The sequence below is a fragment of the Taurulus bubalis genome, assembly GCF_910589615.1.
Source record: "Taurulus bubalis genome assembly, chromosome: 17".
Lineage (NCBI taxonomy): Eukaryota > Metazoa > Chordata > Actinopteri > Perciformes > Cottidae > Taurulus > Taurulus bubalis.
The window spans coordinates 370,001-384,349 of record NC_136605.1 but is presented as its reverse complement, the minus strand read 5'-3'; the positions used below and the strand labels follow the sequence as shown (position 1 = coordinate 384,349).

General features: G+C 44.7%; 1 protein-coding gene across 1 annotated transcript in view; it reads right to left on the bottom strand.

Annotated features, from left to right (window-relative positions):
* The window catches only part of LOC306750077 (syntaxin-binding protein 4), a gene marked incomplete at both ends in the record, with an annotated part of 69,191 nt that overhangs the window by 37,426 nt on the left and 17,416 nt on the right, over positions 1-14,349 (bottom strand). Inside the window, one exon of the mRNA XM_079233468.1 lies at positions 3,369-3,442. Coding sequence (XP_079089594.1) covers positions 3,369-3,442 — 74 coding nt within the window. The remainder of the gene's footprint in view (positions 1-3,368; positions 3,443-14,349) is intronic.

The following is a 14,349-nucleotide window of genomic DNA, read 5'->3' as shown; positions in this document are numbered from 1 at the left end:
TGCAATGATGTCTAAATCAGATGTGACCATGTGACTATGTGTAATGTGTGTCACTCAGAGAACTGAACCAGCCTTCAGCGTATGCTGTATCCTGTATGCAATGAGCATGGGACACTTGCCCAACTCAGGCCTCTCACATGTGAAACCAGCATTGTTTTTGTTTTAACAACTTGAGTGTGTTGGATCAGTCACATCTTTCTGTTTCCAGCAGCAGACAAACCCCCTGGCAGAGAGATGAGCCGGTAAACTCGTCGCACCCCACTCTGTCGCACCCCACAGCGCCGCACCCCACACTGTCGCACCCCACACTGTCGCACCCCACAGCGCCGCACCCCACACTGTCGCACCCCACAGCGCCGCAACCCCCACTGTCGCACCCCACACTGTCGCACCCCACTCTGTCGCACCCCAAACTGTCGCACCCCACACTGTCGCACCCCACACTGTCGCACCCCACACTGTCGCACCCCACACTGTCGCACCCCACATCGCCGCACCCCACACTGTCGCACCCCACACTGTCACACCCCACACTGTCGCACCCCACACTGTCGCACCCCACACTGTCACACCCCACACTGTCACACCCCACAACGCCGCACCCCACACTGTCGCACCCCACACTGTCGCACCCCACACTGTCACACCCACAACACCGCACCCCACACTGTCGCACCCCACACTGTCACACCCCACACTGTCACACCCCACAACGCCGCACCCCACACTGTCGCACCCCACACTGTCACACCCCACAGCGCCGCACCCCACAGCGCCGCACCCCACACTGTCGCACCCCACAGCGCCGCACCCCACAGCGTTTGTGAGGAGATGTGGATGTGTTTATCAGTGCTTTATAATGTATCCGCCATGAAACAATCAGAAAATAAAGTTTTATTCCATGAATTGACAGCTTTAATCTCTCTTCATTCACATGCTATCTCTCTCGCCCCCCTCTCTCTCTCTCCGAGGGCTGACTCTAAATGCTGTGTTCACAAACATGTGATGACATAATACCTTTAAATGAGCAACTGTTTGCAAACCCTCTCACCAGAGCAGCTTTGTAACAGCTGGCTCTGCTGCACCCAAGGGGGCCACCAGTTAATGAATACTGCTTCGGAGCATTTGAGTTAAGTCATCTGAACAAAAACATGCCTTCATCTGAACTCCCACCATTTCTGTAACTCCGATGCTTTTCATTGAAACTTAACCTCCAGATCCACATTGTCCTGTCTCGACTAGTGTGACTGTTGTGTTTGTTATTCATTGTGTTGGTTGTTGTGTAGGTTTGTCTAACTAGTAAGTAATGCAGTCTGACCCCACAGCAGGTTTTATTTAGTGTGACAATAAAATACAGGCCAACGCTTCATTTTACGTGAGGTTACATGTTCTCTCTGCTTCAGTGAAGTTAAGTGTTTTATTTTAAGTGTTTCATTACATGTTCTCTCTGCTTCAGTGAGGTTAAGTGTTTCATTTTAAGTGTTTCATTACATGTTCTCTCTGCTTCAGTGAGGTTAAGTGTTTTATTACATGTTCTCTCTGCTTCAGTGAGGTTAAGTGTTTTATTTTAAGTGTTTCATTACATGTTCTCTCTGCTTCAGTGAGGTTAAGTGTTTTATTTTAAGTGTTTTATTACATGTTCTCTCTGCTTCAGTGAGGTTAAGTGTTTTATTTTAAGTGCTTTATTACATGTTCTCTCTGCTTCAGTGAGGTTAAGTGTTTTATTTTAAGTGCTTTATTACATGTTCTCTCTGCTTCAGTGAGGTTAAGTGTTTTATTTTAAGTGTTTCATTACATGTTCTCTCTGCTTCACTGAAGTTAAGTGTTTTATTTTAAGTGTTTCATTACATGTTCTCTCTGCTTCAGTGAAGTTAAGTGTTTTATTTTAAGTGTTTTATTACATGTTCTCTCTGCTTCAGTGAAGTTAAGTGTTTTATTTTAAGTGTTTTATTACATGTTCTCTCTGCTTCAGTGAAGTTAAGTGTTTTATTACATGTTCTCTCTGCTTCAGTGAAGTTAAGTGTTTTATTACATGTTCTCTCTGCTCCAGTGAGGTTAAGTGTTTTATTTTAAGTGTTTCATTACATGTTCTCTCTGCTTCAGTGAAGTTAAGTGTTTTATTACATGTTCTCTCTACTTCAGTGAAGTTAAGTGTTTTATTACATGTTCTCTCTACTTCAGTGAGGTTAAGTGTTTTATTACATGTTCTCTCTGCTCCAGTGAGGTTAAGTGTTTTATTTTAAGTGTTTTATTACATGTTCTCTCTGCTCCAGTGAGGTTAAGTGTTTTATTTTAAGTGTTTCATTACATGTTCTCTCTGCTCCAGTGAGGTTAAGTGTTTTATTTTAAGTGTTTCATTACATGTTCTCTCTGCTTCAGTGAGGTTAAGTGTTTTATTTTAAGTGCTTTATTACATGTTCTCTCTGCTTCAGTGAGGTTAAGTGTTTTATTTTAAGTGTTTCATTACATGTTCTCTCTGCTTCAGTGAAGTTAAGTGTTTTATTACATGTTCTCTCTACTTCAGTGAGGTTAAGTGTTTTATTACATGTTCTCTCTGCTCCAGTGAGGTTAAGTGTTTTATTACATGTTCTCTCTACTTCAGTGAGGTTAAGTGTTTTATTACATGTTCTCTCTGCTCCAGTGAGGTTAAGTGTTTTATTTTAAGTGTTTTATTACATGTTCTCTCTGCTCCAGTGAGGTTAAGTGTTTTATTTTAAGTGTTTCATTACATGTTCTCTCTGCTCCAGTGAGGTTAAGTGTTTTATTTTAAGTGTTTCATTACATGTTCTCTCTGCTTCAGTGAGGTTAAGTGTTTTATTTTAAGTGTTTCAATACATGTTCTCTCTGCTTCAGTGAGGTTAAGTGTTTTATTTTAAGTGCTTTATTACATGTTCTCTCTGCTTCAGTGAGGTTAAGTGCTTTATTTTAAGTGCTTTATTACATGTTCTCTCTGCTTCAGTGAGGTTAAGTGTTTTATTACATGTTCTCTCTGCTTCAGTGAGGTTAAGTGTTTTATTTTAAGTGTTTTATTACATGTTTTCTCTGCTTCAGTGAGGTTAAGTGTTTTATTTTAAGTGTTTCATTACATGTTCTCTCTGCTTCAGTGAGGTTAAGTGTTTTATTACATGTTCTCTCTGCTTCAGTGAGGGTTTCCTCTTCTTGCTCCAGTTTTCTCCCACAGTCCAAACACAATTGGATAAGTTGTGTCTACTGTAAGTGAGTTAGCGTGTGATAGGCCTGTGTACACTGCCTCTAACCCAGTGAATGCTTCATGTGGAGTGAACTATAGACAGGACATTAGTAGCTACAGGTTTATTCTAGAAGGATTTCCTTCTGTCCATGTTTGCTGAAGAGAGAAACAGACTTACCCAGGCCGTTCTCACAGTCAGTAAACTCCATGGAATGAACAGCTCTGTCTACTCCGTATGGACCCATCAGCGTCCTGTTAGAGATGAGGGATGAGGAGGAGGGAGAAAACAGGGAGCAAGAGACAGAAGAGAGGAGAAAATAAAGAGATCACAAACTACTTCTGTACTTGGTTTCCCTTAACAGACACTTTACAGATTTGCACATTTTAAGATATTTTGATTTGAACTAAACATTGGTTTATAGTCTGATATGAGGACTTTGAATTGTAGAAGTGAATTATGACACACACCTAACCCATCTAACATGAACTAAATTAATAAAGAACACACATTTGAACACTGCAGAAGATGATGTAAGATACATAAAGCATAAACGAGTGCACACTTCTATCAATGTTTACCTGTAAAGACGATGGCAACACTTTTAGAGAGTATCATGATCATAGTTTTGAAATGTATTCTCATCAATGAAGTTCACACTTCCCTGTCTGGCTGCCACCCAAACGACAAGGAGGATTATCACTATTTCATATTTCATATGCAGCGGGATCACAGCAACCTGAGACCTGTCATGAAGCGATGGGCTAAACGAGGACACTGAGCTTCACATGAGAACACTGAGCGGAAGGAAAGCAGCTTCATGAAGTCTGAAGACAGGAAGGAGTGGGTATTATTATTATTATTATTATTATACTGGGAGATGCTTCAAGAGTCAAAGCAGTAAGCTTCCTCTTATGGGCACGTCCAATTCTGACTGACTGTGTGCAAGCAAAGAGCACATATTCAAATGTTTTATTGTAAACAATTATGTATTCTTGACAAAAACAAAAAGGTTAGCTCAAGTTTCATTGGTCACGTGATCACAACTAAGTCATCTCCACGACAACAGAGCAGACGCCATCAGCATATCAACAGAGCGTCATCACGTGGGCGTGTGGACCGCTCGCATAAGGGAAGCAGGTGTAAGGAACTTTAATGAAGGCTGCGTTCCACTTCGGGGAGGCCTGTGCTGCTGGCTCACTGGGACACTTCATGGGACACTTCATGGGGCACTTCATGGGACACTTCATGGGGCACTTCATGGGGCACTTCATGGGACACTTCATGGGGCACTTCATGGGGCACTTCATGGGACACTTCATGGGGCACTTCATGGGACACTTCATGGGGCACTTCATGGGGCACTTCATAGGACACTTCATGGGACACTTCATAGGACACTTCATGGGACACTTCATGGGGCACTTCATGGGACACTTCATAGGACACTTCATGGGACACTTCATAGGACACTTCATGGGACACTTCATGGGGCACTTCATGGGACACTTCATGGGGCACTTCATGGGACACTTCATGGGGCACTTCATGGGGCACTTCATGGGACACTTCATGGGGCACTTCATAGGACACTTCATGGGACACTTCATGGGGCACTTCATGGGACACTTCATGGGGCACTTCATGGGACATTTCATGGGGCACTTCATGGGACACTTCAGGAAACTGAGCCGATGTGAGTTTCACCTTTTCCTGCAATGGCCAGTCAACATGTCTGCTGTGGAAAGGCCTCAGATTAGTTTAAGCCTTTTCACACTGGGGACGGAAACCAAATGAAAATCTAGAAAACCAAATGGATCATTCGATTAATATCCATATTGCTGTTGGAACAGACTTATGACACTGACCTCATGAACTATTATTCACTTGAGCTAAAGTCATTATTTTATCGGTTATTTCTATCGGCAGCTGAAATTTTTAGAAATTCAAACTGCTGACAAAAGAAAAGCTCTGCACGGCGAATAAAAGGGAAGATTCGTATGCTGACAGAGATAGATGGGTTCAAATGTTTTAATAAAATATGCAATTTATTCACACAAATATGTTGTGTTTGATCTGAATAAAAGCATATATATATATATATATATATATATATATATATATATATATATATATATATATATATACACAATACATGTTAGCAAATACTTGCTGACTTGATATGTGTATATATATATATATATATATATATATATATATATATATATATATATATATATATATATATATATGTAAATACATACATATATATATGTATATGTATGTATATACATGTTTGTTTTAATTGTTACAGCATTGTTTTATATTTTCGCATGTTGCTTTGTACAGAACACGCTGTGCTCATGACGTCTTGCTCGTGTGGGAAAGCACAAGTTAAAAGAACATAATCCTCAGATCCTCATCAGAGACGACTTCAGTTCACTTTGAATTCCCATGTTATGATTCTCACAACTTTTTTTCAGATTAACGATATGTAAACCATTATAACCATTTGTTTTTTGTTTAACCAGTATATACTCTCTGAGATCTTCCACTATATTCATTCCATTTAATCAGGATGATTATCACTAGTAAACACAAAGAAGAGCCCAGATTTCCTCCTTAACGCCTATTTTTAAGTTTGTGGTCCGGCTTCTTTATTGAAACCTGATTTACTGAAGACACGGATCCAGCTTCTGTTCTCATTGCACAATAGTGTCTGCTGCATGTTGGCTGAGAATATTGTCATGGGTCAAGATTCCAAATGCCTCCATCAGGAAACATCTTTTACACCCAATACAAGATGTGTCCATCCATCCATCCATCCATCCATCCATCCATTATCAGCCGCTTATCCGGGGTCGGGTCGCGGTGGCAGCAGGTCCAGCAGGCCGACCCAGGCTTCCCTCTCACCCGCAACACTTTCCAGCTCATTCTGGGGGATCCCGAGGCGTTCCAAGGCCAGCCGGGAGATATAATCCCTCCAGCGTGTCCTCGGTCTTCCCCGGGGTCTCCTACCAGTTGGACGTGCCTGGAAAACCTCTAATGGGAGGCGTCCAGGAGGCATCCTGACTAGATGCCCGAACCACCTCAGCTGACTCCTTTCGACACGAAGGAGCAGCGACTCGACTCCAAGCTCCTCCTGATGTCCGAGCTCCTTACCCTATCTCTAAGGGTGAGCCCGGCCACCCTGCGGAGGAAGCTCATTTCGGCCGCTTGTATCCGTACAAGAAGTTTGTACAAGATGTGTGCAAGAGTTAAATGATGGAATGAAGGATTTGTATATAATGAACACAATATAAAGTAATCCATGAGCTACATCACGTGTCCCTGCTCCTGGTGTTGGCCTGGAGGACCAGCAGCAACAATTAGAGATCAACAGACTGTGTGTCTGCAAGCGGCACAGTCTGTAACCATCTCTGAGGCAAATCTGTAATTTGTGATTTTAGACAATACAAAATAAATTGAATTGATCTGTTTTGAATCCATTAATATCTGAATCAAGAAAGTACATTTCCAAACAACACTGTCAAACATTTGACTGTGATTTGACATTTGAATAAACTGCTGGATTAATTGATGATAAAAAAATAAAAAAACATTAGCCCTGATAACTATGAAGCCTAAAGATAATATAACACATAACATTGCGCTGATGTTGACGATTTTATGGTGGTTGAAAGGACTCTGAAATAAACTTTATAGGTTGACCATCAACATGTGAAAATACCATGTGCTAGAAGATGATTGAGATAACGGGAGCAGAGCACTATACTCAATATGAAGAGATCATTATCCAGACCGCGATGCAACCCTCACTGACTCTTTTAAATACATAGTCACTGGAATGAATTCTGTATGTGAAGAATGGATCCAATACAGAATCATTGTGAAGGCGACCCAACAGAACCAACAGAACCAACAGACCCAACAGAGCCAACAGAGCAGCTTCCCGTGGCGCGAGGCGCGCGAGCGGCGCGACGACGGACGGAGAGCTCCAGAGAGACACGGTCACGAGCTCTAGCGGGTCAACGTGTTGCTCCCAGCAGGACACCGGGGACAACACCTCACACGAAGCTCCTCTGATATCAACACACCACACACAACACACAACCGTCACTGTCGTACCGAGCAGCAGAGCGCGCGAGCGTCTCCTCGTACAGGACCGTCTCCACCTCTCCAGTAACGCGCACCCAGAGGAGCACGGCGGCTTTTACCTGCTAATGATGACAGCTCCTTTATACATGACTGAGAAGGTTGGCATCTTGACTCCGGAGCAGCTTCTCCGGTCGGTCGGTCGGTCGGTCGGTCGGAGCTCCCTGCCTTCAGCCCACCGCGAGCAGCCACATGATGTCTGTCTGCTCTCAGCCGCTAAGCGCTCTGTCCGCTGCAAACATCTCCACCTTCACCACACTTTAATCTCTTACGTAACCAAAGTCCCGAGAAATTAGGGAGGGCTCAGAGGGCCCCAGGGCGGGATGTCGGTCCTCATGGTGGCCCCTTTGTGCCGGCCCCTTCGTACCGGTCCCTCCATGCCGGTCCCTTCATGCCGGTCCCTCCCTACCGGTCCCTTCCTACCGGTCCCTTCCTACCGGTCCCTTCATGCCGGTCCCTCCATACCGGTCCCTACATACCGGTCCCTCCATACCGGTCCCTTCCTACCGGTCCCTTCATGCCGGTCCCTTCCTACCGGTCCCTTCCTACCGGTCCCTACATACCGGTCCCTCCATACCGGTCCCTCCATACCGGTCCCTACATACCGGTCCCTTCCTACCGGTCCCTACATACCGGTCCCTACATACCGGTCCCTTCCTACCGGTCCCTACGTACCGGTCCCTACATACCGGTCCCTACATACCGGTCCCTCCATACCGGTCCCTACATACCGGTCCCTTCCTACCGGTCTCTACATACCGGTCCCTTCCTACCGGTCCCTTCCTACCGGTCCCTACATACCGGTCCCTACATACCGGTCCCTTCCTACCGGTCCCTCCATACCGGTCCCTACATACCGGTCCCTTCCTACCGGTCTCTACATACCGGTCCCTTCCTACCGGTCCCTTCCTACCGGTCCCTACATACCGGTCTCTACATACCGGTCCCTTCCTACCGGTCCCTACATACCGGTCCCTACATACCGGTCCCTTCCTACCGGTCCCTACATACCGGTCCCTTCCTACCGGTCCCTTCATGCCGGTCCCTCCATACCGGTCCCTTCATACCGGTCTCTTCATACCGGTCCCTTCATACCGGTCCCTCCATACCGGTCCCTTCATACCGGTCCCTACATACCGGTCCCTACATACCGGTCCCTTCATGCCGGTCCCTTCATACCCGTCCCTCCATACCCGTCCCTTCATCCCGGTCTCTTCATACCGGTCCCTCCATACCGGTCCCTTCATACCGGTCCCTCCATACCGGTCCCTCCATACCGGTCCCTTCATACGGGTCCCTCCATACCGGTCCCTACATACCGGTCCCTTCCTACCGGTCCCTACATACCGGTCCCTACATACCGGTCCCTTCCTACCGGTCCCTACGTACCGGTCCCTACATACCGGTCCCTACATACCGGTCCCTTCCTACCGGTCCCTCCATACCGGTCCCTACATACCGGTCCCTTCCTACCGGTCTCTACATACCGGTCCCTTCCTACCGGTCCCTTCCTACCGGTCCCTACATACCGGTCCCTACATACCGGTCCCTTCCTACCGGTCCCTACATACCGGTCCCTTCCTACCGGTCTCTACATACCGGTCCCTTCCTACCGGTCCCTTCCTACCGGTCCCTACATACCGGTCTCTACATACCGGTCCCTTCCTACCGGTCCCTACATACCGGTCCCTACATACCGGTCCCTTCCTACCGGTCCCTACATACCGGTCCCTTCCTACCGGTCCCTTCATGCCGGTCCCTCCATACCGGTCCCTTCATACCGGTCTCTTCATACCGGTCCCTTCATACCGGTCCCTCCATACCGGTCCCTACATACCGGTCCCTTCATGCCGGTCCCTTCATACCCGTCCCTCCATACCCGTCCCTTCATCCCGGTCTCTTCATACCGGTCCCTCCATACCGGTCCCTTCATACCGGTCTCTCCAGACCGGTCCCTTCATACCGGTCCCTTCATACCGGTCCCTCCATACCGGTCCCTTCATACGGGTCCCTCCATACCCGTCCCTTCCTACCGGTCCCTCCATACCGGTCCCTTCATACCGGTCTCTCCAGACCGGTCCCTTCATACCGGTCCCTTCATACCGGTCCCTTCATACCGGTCCCTTCATCCGGTCTCTCCAGACCGGTCTCTCTGCTGGTGGACTATAAGGCTCTTTGTTGTGGCTGAAGTTGATTTACAGGGAAAGGCAGGAAAGTCTATGGCATTAAGGACTGTGTAAATATTTCCCAGCTTGTCAAATAAATGAATATTTAGAACAAAATAATTGTTATTTAAAACAAATAATAACCCAATGACAAAGATATATTGATTTCCCTTTGCACATGTTAAAAGGTGTCCTTGTCCTGCCCAGTAACATCTGCTCAGCCAGAGTTACTGCGTTCTCATTTAGAAAGCCTGTTTTAATCCTCAACAGACAGCATGACTTTGTGTTGTCATTTAAGCCTCTGAGTGCTGGGTTTGTTTTCTTTGCACAGGCTGCCAATAACAATGATAGTCCATCAATCAATCAATGAATTATGGAATAAATGTAATTGTATTATTATTCTCTAAACGTGGTGGTGATTATGTTTATTGCACTACATTTGGCTCAAGAACATAGAGGAGAAATCCCCCTTTGAGCTCACAACACATACACTTTATGACATAAACTCTGAGGGGTCACAAGTGGACATCGCCTTGTTTTAAAGGCTTACAAGGCAAACAGGTTGGGAACTCTGCTCTCATTGAATGACTTCTATCAGGTTAACACTGTTGGACCATTTATGTTGAACTACCTCCCATCCATCCGTTTCCTAAGTCATCTCAGGTATCACACTATACGGCAGAGGCTCAGTCACACATGGCCGCTCCGAGGCCATCGGTTTGTGTGTGTGTGTGTGTGTGTGTGTGTGTGTGTGTGTGTGTGTGTGTGTGTGTGTGTGTGTGTGTGTGTGTGTGTGTGTGTGTTTAATCCAGTTTTATGTCAATACGCTCACATCCCACCATAGATTTGAGGTGATGTTGCTCACCTTAAAGGTGCATAAATGTTAAGAGTACAATAAACCTGGGTGTTAGTGGAGGTCAGCAGGTCTTACAGCTGCTTCCGAACTAACGGACATTCGTATCAAACTAATCCAATTCAGTAAATAACTGCACATTTAGTAGAATTTACTAAATGTGAGGAATACTGAAATGTCAAAGTTACTGAATACTGACAGAAAATATCATCTCCTGGCAGCATTAATACAAAACATGATCCGCCTAAACCTACAACACCTCTGTATCTGTAGGTCCACACGAAACATGAACTAGAGGTTCAAAAACCAATAACCACGTTTCTACTACCAAGCTAAATACATGTGAACATGTCGTAGAATACAGCAGCAGCTCAGCGTAGCCTCATAATCCTGTCTGCTCTCAATACGTGTGAAACGTTGAAACATACCTGGCAAAACCTAGAGGCACTTTCAACCTGTGGAACATGTCTCTGTTTTGGTGGAAAGCCTGGGTATTGGACTCCTGCTGTTAACATTAGCTCTGTATATTCCCTCTCATGATGCTCCACAGCTGCCAAGCAGATAGGAAGAGTACCATTTGATGAAGAGATGATAAGCTTATTGCAAAAGGATAACACACACAAATCCATATGGCACAACAGTGGGCTAAATATAGGCCGTTATAAGACGGCGACTCACATACTCCAAATAGCGAGCACCACATGTATAGCACATGTCTCTGAACTACACATATTATACACAGTCTGTAGAAACAGCTTGTTGTTTGCTTTATTCAACCACAACGTTAAAGCTCCCTCTGTTTGTGAAGCTCTGATTCATTTATGCGTTTGAAGCTGCATGAATTGATTGATTTGATCTTTTATTGTTTAGTTTTTTTGGCCACTTGAGGGCAGCAGAACAACCTCTGAACTCATAACTGAAAACCTCTTATGAAGTTGACATGGGACCAACGCTCCTCAGATCCAGTAGACATGGACAACATTAGCATTCATGGAGATGCTGGAAACAGACGATGCTAAAAAGCTATCCACCACGGGGATTAGCAGAGAATCTATCTGGCTATTTATCCAGGGAGCTGCAGGGAACGGCAGCGCTGGTGATAATTCTCTGTGAGTGACAGCTTTCACACTACACACAGTCCTTTAATCCATTTCTAATATTAAATATGAATTAGTGCAGCTTTAAAGACAGAATAAACAATCAAATTGACTTTAGCCGTTTAGATGTAAAACACAATCTAGATCCAAGCCCATTGCTGGTGAACAGTGCAGCAGTGAGCAGCTGCTGGAGACCAAACAGAGCTAAACAAGAGTGAACCAGACTTACTTTCACACAAACCCAATGTAATCAATGCAGCTTACATTTGTTGTTAACATTATTTAGTTCCAATGTAGTGGTAAACTTTTGTAGTTATTGTAATTGATTCATTTAGGTTTTAAATTGCAAACCAAAATATATCCCAATAACAACCATCACCGTTTCCACCTATGACTCCTCTGAAGCAGGCCGAGGTCCTGATGTTTACTAAGCGTTGAGATTAGAAGAAGCTGGAGGCTGTCCAGCCTCTTACCTAATGCAGCGGTCTTGTACGAACTCCAGACAGCCTTTGGAGCCTGGATGAAAGCTTGGCTGCTGTGGACAACTTGTCGCTGTCGTCTCATTTGGTAATACTGGCCTGTTCTGTACGTGATAAACATGTCTCTGCAGGAACCAACAAGGGACTTATTGGTGAAACATGACGGGTTGAGAATAGTGAAGGGAAATGTAAATTCAGTTACAGGTCTTCAACACCAGTGATTAGGGCCCACACTCACTTTTTTTTATTTTTTAATCACACACAAAGGCTCGGTCGGGACAGCTGTGTGGACAAAATGATTTTTCAACCAAATGTCATCATCTTGGTGACGTAACACAATCCTTTTCTGAAATAACAGCACCAGGATGGACTTCCACTGCAGCCTGTTGACACACACACACACACACACACACACACACACACACACACACACCCTGATGAAGTCTCACTCTGACCAATGATGTTGTAACCTCCAGCTACATTCATCATTTAGAACGGGAAAAAAACATTCCCGCCTTTCAAACTTCCGATGTAACATTTAGAAAACAGAACATAAGATACTCACAAATGGACACAAATATATCAGAGGGTGTCTGTGAAGGCGGACTCATTCACACATGTTCAGCCAGTGCATGGCGGGCAGAGATGTGGGGCTACATGTGACAGGGTGCTGCATGCGGGTCTGGGATCTCCCTCACGTGCTGGCAAGCAGGAATCCTGCTGGTGGGGACTGATGGCCAATAGTTTACTGTGACTGATCACTGCAGTCCAATCATTTGCCTCACCTGTCAAATGTCCTCATTAAGAGAATGACTAATTATGTATTTAATTGGTTTGTTTGTCTGTTGTCTGTATGTTTACCCGTCCATTCTGATCATAAATGCATCTTTTGACAACATAAAAAGTACATAAATTTGACCCTTAACACAAAATAAATTGTGGCTATAGAATACTGTGTGTATCATAGTCTGAAGTGTGTGTGAGGTGCACATTCTTCTTTTATAAATATGCATCGAACCCAGAACTCTTTACAGAACTCTTGCTGAGAAATAATTAAATACTGGAACTAATTTGGATGTTTTAAACAGTGTTTTGCTGCAGCCGTGATCAGGGGAACACTTATATCATAAAGAAGTGCATTTATCGCTTAAGGTGTAAAGCTGAACGAACTGCTCTCTCAATCGAAGAAGAAAAACAGGTTGACGTTCAATATTTGGGAGTTGCATTTGCGGTTGCATCCCATGTGTTGTTCCTTTCATCGGCCTGACAGCCTCTCAGAGGGACGGGACTCTCTCTCTCAGGACCTTAAGCCTCACATTCATCAGCAGCTTCTCTGCTATTGCAATGGGTTGCTTTGGCTTGTTTGCATGTTTTTCAAATGGCAAGCCAATGTTTGGGGTAAGCCACCTAAATTCTTTCAATGAGCATTTGATTTGGGTGACTTGTGTTTACTTTGATCAGCCGCTGGATTACATAACATATGAAATCCCGCATTTTTTAAATCTAATACCGAGAGCAGCTTAGCGGTTCTTCAAAGCATCTTTGTGGGGCTTTAAAGAACTGAAGGGTGCTTTAAACCTGGACCAAAAAAGCTGAAGGCTGCAGGGTGTTTCCAAAAATGCAGCGACTTCACCGTTGAGGTTGTGCGTTCTGTTTTTTGCCAATGAGCTTTGAGGTTCCAGGGTCTTCAAAAATGAATTCCTTTTTCATTTTGATGCAGGTGTCACAATATGTGATTGTTCTTTTATGTTCTCGTTGATGAAGCGTGACCTTCGTGGCTAAGAGTAATTATTCAAAGCTGAATGAACAGGTTTCATTTTCCCTCCTGAGGGAAGTACAGCAAGACAAAAACACAGCATTCATATTTATCACCCTATTCTAGTATTATGGCCAATGGTTGCCTCATTAAACATCCAGTAGCATTACCAGTCATTAGGAGCCATCTTTGTGACGGAATGTGTTTGGAAGTAAAGACTGTTTTATTAGAACGCTCCTGTTTGGAGTCATGCTTTGGAGTCTCTACTCTGCGGTGGCGTCAGTCTCAACACTTGTTTTATTTGATTTGATGCCCTCTGTTTTGCATAAAGCAAATATACAAATGTACACTGTATTATGCAGTAAGTACTAGTGGAGAATGCGACAAAGTTTTATCTTCAGAGTTAAACTTGGTCTTTGATTAGATAAAACGAAAGTTACGGATGTAACAACGGTTCCATGAAACCTGGACGACCGACAGAGGCAGTGCTTAACACTGGATATCTTCCGTGTCGCGCACGCCGGTCGAGTCTATAACATCAAAGTCCCCGGTGACCTCGGATGACCCCAGCCGGGTATAAGTCCCGGCATCATCCTGAGATCAGTCCTACGGAATCTTCTCACGAGTTCACGGGATTCTGAGTGACCAAGAACTCT